We start from the raw sequence: 10,163 nt of genomic DNA on the forward strand, positions 1-10,163 counted from the left end.
TAAAATAATGGAAGGAGAGCAATGGACTGTCAGGGATTTTATTATTGCCAGAATCTTTATTCTGGAAAACTTTTAACTGACAGTGACTCTTGGCTCATTTTAAGCAAATCCCTATTGCTGAGATGTACAGACCAGTGACCTGACATTCAAATGCATGTTTACCTCCTCTGATGCATTCCTGCTCAGACGCTAGATAGTTTAATTGAAAAATCTTTGGTCGGCATGTACTTGGCGTAGGCAGACAAATGATCTCCCACAAGAAGATTTTGTCTCCAAAAATAATTTTAACTGGACTTCTTAAAAGATACATCAGTATTTTCCTACCCACCAGACAAAGGTGACATTGATTTCAAAAGTAAAGATTTACCAGCTGCACTGGTAGTCATTTAAGTTGTGGATGATGAGGAAGGTATGTGTGTGATGCAGTCTGTGTGATTCCAAAGGTAATGCCAGCTGGACTGCAGAGATGCTGTTTGGTTTTATTGTGTGGCTTAAGGACAGAAGTGCTTCAGAGTGGACACCGACTGCGATTAAATCTCAGCTCAAATCAAGGAAATGACCCTGTCTTTTGCCAGGCTGGAGTTGAGATCTACCTGTCCTCCCGTCCACATAAGAAAATAATCCTTCTGAGTTTTTTGATACCTGAAGCATGCTTATGGATGGATAATATTATAGAGCTTTCCTGGTTGCACAAATGGGCTGTGGCTGCTACCTGCGTTATCGTTCACCTTGAATACAGTTTCTGTGGTCCACGTAGCAGTACTGGGGCTACCTTCTAATATATGGGGTAACCTCCTTGCTGTTTGAAGAAGTTTTGGGGAGCAAATTGTGCATATTACAGAGAGGATCCTTTCGAGAAACCAGTTTCCAATAATGCACTGTCCAAAAAGTAAGGTGCTTCTCAGGGTTCTGGTCTGGTTTTAGCCTATGCCTACCTGAGTGCTCATCCAGTAATAATCTGACTTTAAATAAATCAGTAACATTGGTATTGGTGCAGAACAGAAAAGTATTAAAGGTCTTTCTGTTTAAAATTTTTTCTCCTATTATCCTTAATCTCTTTGCAGCACAAAACGTTTAATTGTTGATGTAATCCGCTTCCAGCCAGGGGAGACGCTGACTGAAATTTTGGAAACTTCAGCTACCTCAGAGCAAGTATGATGCTGTTTGTCTGTGCTGGCTTTAGACTTGGAAATCATCATCTACCTAGATATATGTGGGATTCTCCGTTTAGGTATTGCAGTGAAGCTGTCTCCACTGATGATGGAGCAGGGTGTTACGATAATCAGGAGGGTGTACAGTGGAAGTAAATTGTTCATGTGAATCTTACTCCTGTGGCAGTTGCTAGAAACTGTTTATGTAGAAGACTGCTTTAGATGATAGGTAGGCTTCTCCTGGTTCCCACATGTGGAACACGTTCATCAGAACGTGTTCATTCGAGTCAGTACAGGAATCGCCAAGCAAAACTCTTTATCCTGTGTTATGCCAGAGATCAGACAATCTGTTTCTGCTTCTTTTTGTCTCCTTGCAATTGATCTGCTTATGAACTGGCAGGTTTTTGATTTCTTCTAGGAAGCAGAACATCATAGAGCTATGCAGAAACGGGCCATTCGTGATGCTAAAACTCCTGATAAGATGAAAAAATCTGTCTCTGTAAAGGAAGATGGCAACTTGAATCTCCAAGAAAAGAAAGAAAAAATCAAGGCAGGCCTGAAGAAGTTGACAGAACTGGGGCCAGTGAATGCCAAAAATAAATACCAGGAACTAATCAATGACATTGCAAAGGTATACCATTTGATGGTTTCCTAGTAATCATATTGGAGTTTTCCCAGTTTGCAGCTTTGTGAAACTGGCATGAGTTTTCAGAAGGAGAGTAAGGTTTTTAGTAGCTAATTTGTAGAGAAAAGTCATGCCTTTTCTTGCAGCATTTCCTCCTCTTGGCATGTGGAAGGTCCTTTACTTTTATACAATGTTTCTGTTCTCTCAAATGACTGCATTGCCAGGTTCTCGGGTACTTCAAGAAAAAACTTTATAGCTTGGTCGGGAGGTCCTGACGTGTGATGTGTTTTTCTGCTCCGTTTCACTGATTCAAGTAGTACCTCTACAAGCTTAGTCACACAAAGAAGTTTTGCTCATAACTCTGAGACGTCCTAATTGTTATTTTGATTTAAATGTGCCTGTTAAAGAATCCCTAAATTATAAGAGGAGTGGCTATGAAAAACTTACAAAAGAGATCCAGTGCTGTTGTATATTGCTACAGTGACAGTATATTTTACATCTCATTGTTTACTGAAAAACTATTTGGGAAATTTTTCATAAGTAAACCAACTAAATAATCGCCTTTAGGGATTTGATAAGAATTAATTGTACTATAGATAATATGTGTCACAAATTAAAGTATCAGTCAATGAATGTAGTGTTTTCTTGTTGAGATATTAAGGCAAGTGATGCTTAAAGGCTGACTAACAAAGAAAAATAATGAAGTCTGTGTGCTGCTATGGGTATTGCACTCGATTTGTAAGATACTTTCCAGTGCTGGCAAAATTGCTGCCTTTATATCATGGGCTTTCAGTGCCCACTCTAGTCATCGCAGCTAGAACAGAACTGAAGTTTGAGAAAGCCACAGAAGGTGCAACTTGTAGAGTTGGTTAGTTCCACAAACAGTCATCACAGAGAAAAAGCTGTGACACTTAAACTGGGGCAAGTGCAAATGAGTGCTCTAGCCTTGCATTGAAGCAAAATCAAATGGTGTGTTTCAAGTACTGAGTGGCTCTGGGACTGAGCCCCTGGAGAGCTCAAATGACTGTTAAGTCTCTGCCTGTCTTTCTCTGTGCTGTAGGATATCAGAAATCAGCGTAGATACCGTCAGAGAAGAAAGGCAGAGCTAGTGAAGCTGCAGCAGACATACAGTGCCTTGAACTCCAAAGCTACTTTTTATGGAGAACAAGTAGATTATTACAAAAGTTACATAAAGACCTGCTTGGATAACTTGGCCAGCAAGGGCAAGTAAGTATCTTGGAACCTTAGAACCATAGAATGGTTTGGTTTTAAGGGGACCTTTAAAGACCATCTGGTTCCCACCACCCTGCCTTGGGCTGGGACACCTTGCACTAGACTCCAAGCCCCATCCAGCCTGGGCTGGAACAGTTCTGGGCTGGGGTAGCCACAGCTTCCCTGGGCACCTTGTCCCGGGGCCTCACCACCCTCACAGGAAGCTGTTGACTGCAGTTCTCTTGAGTGCGACCATCCGGTTGATCCTTATCCATTAAGTGGTCCATCTATCAAATCCCCATTTCTTCAGTTTAGACACAAGGATGTTGTGTGGAGCACTGTTGAATGCTTTTCCACAAATACAGGTAGATGATTGTCAGTCAGAAATGGAGAAGTTAGAAACCTCATCCAGAAATGGGGTATTAACCCCGTTGTAGACCAGATTGGCCAGGCAACTGAGTGAAGGTATATTGGCGGTCACCAATTACCTCCTTGTTTTCCATGTATCTTAGCACAGTTTCCAGGAGGACCTTGCCAGTCACAGAGGTGAGACAGATTGTGTCTTTCTTATTTTCCTTCTCCAGTTGATAGGAACTTGACTGGGCTGCCACATTTTCTCATACATGATGTATAGTGGCTTAGCCACTTCCTCCACTGGTTCCCTGAGGACCCATCTCATCAGGGTCCATGGACTTCCACACCTTCAGGTTCCTCAGATGGTCTTGAACCTCATGACCTGCAGCAGGTGGTTCCACGGCCCTAAGGTGTTTCTTACAAGAAAGCATATGTTGCTAAAAAGAACCATAATGCTATCTGCTCAAAGCTCCTTGTCCAAGCTCTTTCCCACAGCAATAGTTTTAGCAAAAGGGTCTCAGCAGCAGTAAGAAAATACAGGGTGAGGTCCATGCCATGAATGGTGTCCAAAAGACAATCTTGAAAGACTTTTTAGTCCCTTTGGGAGAAGAGAGTGCAGAGAGTCCAGTGGTGCGAAGGTTGTTGTCCACATAGGCACTTGCTGCTCAGTCAGTCTGTCCTGTCATCCTTCTTAGGAACAGAGAATGAAAATAACATAGTTACCTACAAGGAAATCCTTGATGACAAATTGTCCCCATTTCTGTGCCAAATGAAGTCAGCTGTTATAGCGCTAGACAAATCAGATTTTCTGGGGGGGGAAAAAAGTTGTTGTCTTTTCCAGTCGGATGTGAGAATGTGAACCCTTTTTGTTTGCAGAATGAAAATACAAGCAAGTTTCTGAGTAGTCTCAGCTTTTCTTCGTGTCAGTTGTCATTAGACCCCATTTTGCCTAATGAGAGATGGTATTGCTTTTTATGAAGAAGTACCATATCCTTATGTTTTGGGTGGGATTTTTTGGTTTTTTGTTTTTTGGTTGGTTTTTGTTTACTTTGGTTGTGTTATTATTATTCCGCTTAATATTATTGGTAAATAGTAGAAAATTAAGGATCTGATCTGGGCTGCAAGTGCTTTGTAGGTAAAGTGACTAATGATAATTATCTATCATTAGTCACAGTTCTTTAGCTGTACTGATTCTATCCCCTTTCAAATTGGATTGAAAATTTACTGCAGTGTCTTTACTTGTGACCTTCTAATTTGTTTGGTTTGTCTTTTTTCCCCAGAGTCTCCAAGAAACCTCGAGAGATGAAAGGCAAAAACAGTAAAAAGATTTCTCTGAAATACACAGCAGCTCGACTTCATGAGAAGGGAGTGCTTTTAGAGATTGAGGACCTGCAAGGTAACCAGTGAGTATCTATTATTTAAAACTCTTTGGAGCTAAATAACCTTTTTGAAGGAAAAGGAAAATAGGTATGCTGAATTCCTGTCTTTTTCTTAGAACTAGTCTAGGTGCTGATAGTTGAGGACCAGAAATTTTGAGATCTATTTGAGGCTGTGTCACGTTGTCTTGCAATTTTATTTGAATTTTAGTGTTATTGGTAGACTTAGTTATTAAAGCTGAAAAAGTTGCTTTGCTGACCTAGGCTGGCATCCCTAGGGCCAAGACACCTTGCATAGTGATCACTCTTCAGTTCTCTTTTTCTAGTTGGATCAAAGCAATTCTTTGATTGAGAAGTGTAATGTGATTTAAACATGACATCGTCTTTCCCCCAACCCCTTCTCTGTCACCTCCACAGTTATGGAAAGGTACCTACCTCCTTGGGTGAATTGTTATTATGGTTAATAGCTTCCATTGTTGAAAAATCAGCTTTATGCTAGCTTGAGTTTTTTCCAGCTGTAGTTTGCTAGCCTTGAGAAGCTGGCACGTCTTGTGTGGAATATAGAGGAGCTGGCTGTTACTGGAATTTTTTCAACTCTGAGTCATACTTTGTACTCGGTGCACTAAATGAGGCATGAATGTGCAGCACTAAAGAAAGCAGACTGCTTAGATTGTGCAAGCTAAATTAAATTACCCTGTTTCCTGCTATGCTTGTGTGAAGATAGGATTTACTGGACATAGAATCTGTTAGGCTTCTGTTCATTGTTGTATTGAGTCTGTTTGGCTTGTATTGGGCTCATTTCAAATGAGGATAATAGAATAAAGAGTTAAGAAGAGAATTCTTAAAAATTTATCTTCAGGTTTCATCTCATATATTCCCTCCCTGTGATTTTTCATTTCTCAATTTCATAGGTTTAAAAACGTGATTTTTGAAATCAGTCCAACAGAAGAAGTAGGAGATTTTGAGGTTAAAGCAAAATTCATGGGTGTACAGATGGAAACGTTTATGTTACATTATCAGGTAAGAACTGTTCTATTGAATAGTGTCGTGTAAGTTCCCCTGCCAGTCTCTTCATCAAAATAGCAATGACATGTTTTTTGCCTAAATGGTCTGAATAATGCTCTCAAAAGTAACCCATTTGTTGCAGGTGAAACAGATGCAACACATACAGGGGATCAAAACTGCTTTTTGTTTCTTTGCTAATGAAAGCCTGATGTCGGTCTGTGTTCTTAATTATGTGTACACATACGCACACAAAACAAAAAGTTGCGTTTCCAACAATTTCCTGCTACAGCAGAGAGCTTTGGAGTCTCTTGGCTTTGGAGTCTCTTTGCAGTCACCTTGGCTTGTGTGTGATGGCTTCAGCCAGTCATTGTATATTGGTATTTTTTCTGTTACCCTACACGTACCTGTTTGTTTCCTTAGGAGTCAGCCTTTACTTAGGCCACCAGAACAGGCATGCTGACTTGATGGTTCCCTGTTCTTTTTCTCATGCCAGTATTTTCACACCTGGTGTCTCTGTGCCTTTCTATCCCCCACCCCGTGTCCATCTTGGTCTTCATTAGGTTTGTTAGTGGTGGAAGGCTCAGGCCTCTGGAAACAGATTGTGTACAGTAGCACCGTGCATTGCAGTTAGTCCATGCCAACTTGGCTGCTGGGATGGACAGCTGCCTCACACCTTTTGTTTGCTTTTAGGACTCCCCTAGTATGTTCCAGTCCTAATCTGTCAGAGCTGGTAATGAACTTGTTGGTTTGTGGGGCTACCCAAGGTCACTCGCTTCTGAGGCACATGGTTTACTATACCACTATGCCTTTGTAGCAGTGCTTTGCAGATAAAGCAGGTGTTGTCAGAGGACAGCAACAAGGGATACAACATCACACACGTCCACCCATATGCCCACACCTACGCACCGTGTTACCTGCAGGAGTGGGATTGCGGAAAGAATTTAATCGGTGAGATAAAATCAGTGCAGGTGCATTGCTGACAAAGCAAAGTATAACTAGAAATACTGCCTACGTAAACACCTGAGAGACTGAATCGACGTCAGATGCATACCGACCGAGGTGCCATTTCTTTTTGCGCCGTAGATTAAAGTGCTGTAAGCCACTTCCCTGAGATCTGTGGCAACTGAAGCTTCCAGAAAGGGACACTGTGTAATGTTGTAATGTTTCATGGGTACATGATAGAATTAGGCACATAGGAAACCTAAATGTTCTAAATGTTACAGCAGCTTTATGGCTACTGTGCAAATGACAAGGCTGGAGATGGCTAGATCTGAAATTTGGGTTTCTTAGAGTGGTCTTCTATTTCTGTTCTCTTTTGTAATTTTTTTTTTTTTTTAACCCACTGCTTAAAATAATTAAGACCTTAAGTGCCTTAGAATGACTACTTTTTACACAGTAAAAGTGGCTCTTTAATAAGTCTCTCGCTTTGCTGTCTTATGCCGTGTACTTTTTTGTTGATATTCCTTGGGATCTGCTGTACTACAGGGTCTTTTATATTCTCTGTCAGCTCCTGAGGATTCTTCACTCATTAAGATACTCTCTTTGGCAGGATCTCTTGCAGCTGCAGTATGAAGGTGTTGCTGTCATGAAGTTGTTCGACAGAGCAAAAGTGAATGTCAATCTTCTGATCTTTCTTCTGAATAAGAAATTTTATGGGAAGTAACTGACCTCTGTCAGCAAGTCTGTGAAAGGGGAGATGGATAGAAACCTGCACATACAACTTCTAATAATGTAGTGATGTATCAGTATATTCCCGCCGTGTACTAGTTGTATCAAATGTATCATGAAGGAGGACTAAGAACCTCTTGGGAATTGACAACCCTGATTGAGTCTGCAGGGCGTTGGTTTCTTGTTTATTTATAATCTTCGACTTTGAAGATCCCCTTTAAAGAGGTTATTTTAAGAATGTATTTTTACATGGGTTTGGGAATTCAACTAATGTTAGAGTATACTTAGGCCATCTGAATGCTTAATTTGCCTAACCGTGTGCTTTATATGAGGCTTGCGTTCTTGTTGCCTATGCAAAGAGAAAGCTGGCACTATATAGAGGTCTGTTAGCCTTTTCCTGAGAGCCAAAAAAGGGTTGCAGGTGGTATTTGGACTCCAGTTATTCTCAAGCAAAGATGACCAATAGAAAACATGGTCAAGGTCCAGGTTACCTGTTCGTTTGCAAGCTTGCATTGGTAGAGGTGGCAGTGGCCAGTTGCCAAGATTAGAACAACTGTGATCAGGGTAATCAGTAAGCATCATAAAAAGTTACTGAGCTATTTGTGATTATGTACTACAGCCACATATAGCAGCTCAAGTGTCTTCTTTTTCTTAATTTTCTTCTGTTTATCATACTGTAGTAATTTACAGGTGCCACCTTCGATGGAGGGACCATGGAATGTATTTACTGGGGCTTATAGATAAAAAGATTTTTGTGGAAGGGGAGGGTAGCTGAAACAATTTCTTGTGACACTTTAACTTTTAATTGCTTGCAAAGCATTTGAAATGTAAAATTCACTTTTTTTCTTCCCAGTGTAGAGCAATGTTCTATGTATCTGTGTCTGATGCAATAAATGTTAGTTTTCTTCCTTGGACAAGTCTGCAGGTAGAGCCTATCTCAAATAGATTAGCTTTTAAAAAGTTAATTTTTTCTAGCTACACTCAAGTTCCTTTATCTTTTATCATTTCATGGGGGTTTAGTCTGCGCTTTTTCACAGTGGTAGTGGTGCTGGCTGTTCTGCTATATCCAATAAAAATGCAGAGACTCTTACAAAATATAATTGACCTTTAAATTTAAATTCATTTGCTTCAGCTGTTCCCCCAGTTTCTTCCTTCACTTTTTTTTAACAGACATATCTCCTGCAAATTTCAAGTTGGCCTGCTTGTTCAGGTTACTGTTCAGAGTTTAAATGAACTTTATGATCTACTCCGAGGCAAGTTCTTTCAGCTTACGTCTTTTTTCCTCATGAAAGACACTCCTAGTATTGGGAATGTCTGTGTCACTGAGTATAACTTTTCTGTAGTCCTCTTGGAAGGAAATGCATAAACTTGCTGGTGTTTAGACTGTATTTAAACATACTCTAGTGTTGGTGTATGTGTGGTCCAACCCGATAACAAAAACTGCTTACCAAGCCCAAGAAAGATGGAGCACATTAACCATTTAGCTTTCACCTCATGTTTTATCGGGGAGTTTATGGCCCTGCCAAGAGACAGATGGTAATTAATGAGTCCCAGGCCTAGCTGTGACAGTAACCAGTTCTGTTCATGGTTTATTGACACATTCATCAGCCACACTCTCTAATAAGTCCTGGGGTTTGTTCCTGTTTTTTCTTTCAGCCTTATATCCAACTTTCTACCCCTTCTCTCTGTCCGATGTGTCTTTAGTGTTCCTTTCTTGTCCTGTGTGCTCCCCCTGCCATTCCCTTTCTCTACTTCAATCTCTCTTGTTCTTGTTTTTCTTTCAAGAAACAAATACTCAATAATTATTTAGTAAATATTACTCAATCCCTCTCCTCTACTTTTTTCTCTCTCTCTCTCTCCCTGTCCCGAACAAGAACATAAGGTCTGGCTGGCTTTGGACTTAGAGGTGCCTCCTCTAAGTTGGTCTTCAGACGCTAGGTTGGAAAGTGTTCCTGCATATGCCGAATAGCCCTTGCTATGCAGTTAATCAGCTTCAAAGTACCATCAAGTTGCTGCCCCTGCAAAGATTTTGGCAGAGCCTGGTTGTGGTGTCTCCATTCCACTCCACCCCCCCTTAGCAGGTGCCTGTTGTTGTCTGGGGAATCATCGTGGAGCATGCCAACCCTGTTCCATCCTGAGAACAGCACCTGTATTTTACCCTAAAATTTCTGTCCCGTTATAACTCCTGTTAGGATATAAATGTAACTTCGTTTCCTCTGATTTTACCCCCAGTCATCCTTCCATACAAATACTGCTCCACTCTCCAGAGGATTATTGTGAGCAGATGTGAGCTCTGCTGTCCCTTTGGACTGAGAAAGAGAGAGGTTTTTTCCCAAGTTCCTTTTGAACCTGTCCTGCACCTGTTAAAAGTTGTCAGTCTCCTGCAGTTTTGTGGGTCAGTCACATGTAAAACAGCACAACACCCTGGCATGCTCTGCTCATGAGAGATGAGAAGAATCCCTCTGCTCACACCAGACCTGCAGCTGCCAAACCTCACCAAAGCACCTGAGAAGCCCCCAGGGACTGATGGCACAGAAGGGAGGTGATGGAGCACAGCACTGCAGGCAGCCTGCCCTCCATCTAGGTGTGAAGAAGGCAGGGCTGGAAACTGTCAGCAACATCCCACCAGGTCTGGCTCATGGTGCCACCCTGAGGGTTTCCCCTGCCTTTGGGCAGTCCCAGCTGCTGCAGCTCACTTGACAGTGACTCACTGTTCTGTGCTTGGCTGCACTGGAGAGGATGAAGCCAAGGACAGCAAAGGTTGCCTTCACA

General features: G+C 41.5%; 1 protein-coding gene across 2 annotated transcripts in view; it reads left to right on the forward strand.

Annotated features, from left to right (window-relative positions):
* Positions 1-8,491, forward strand: part of IQGAP1 (IQ motif containing GTPase activating protein 1) — a 53,837-nt gene extending 45,346 nt beyond the window's left edge. For both annotated transcript variants that reach the window (XM_059858887.1, XM_059858888.1), the window contains exons 33-38: positions 1,065-1,152; positions 1,570-1,782; positions 2,837-3,003; positions 4,623-4,745; positions 5,630-5,738; positions 7,273-8,491. In XM_059858887.1, the coding sequence (XP_059714870.1) occupies positions 1,065-1,152; positions 1,570-1,782; positions 2,837-3,003; positions 4,623-4,745; positions 5,630-5,738; positions 7,273-7,386 (814 nt within the window). In that variant the 3' untranslated portion in view covers positions 7,387-8,491. The remainder of the gene's footprint in view (positions 1-1,064; positions 1,153-1,569; positions 1,783-2,836; positions 3,004-4,622; positions 4,746-5,629; positions 5,739-7,272) is intronic.
* The last annotated feature ends 1,672 nt before the right edge of the window (positions 8,492-10,163 follow it).

Source organism: Haemorhous mexicanus, chromosome 13 (genome assembly GCF_027477595.1).
Source record: "Haemorhous mexicanus isolate bHaeMex1 chromosome 13, bHaeMex1.pri, whole genome shotgun sequence".
Classification (NCBI taxonomy): domain Eukaryota; kingdom Metazoa; phylum Chordata; class Aves; order Passeriformes; family Fringillidae; genus Haemorhous; species Haemorhous mexicanus.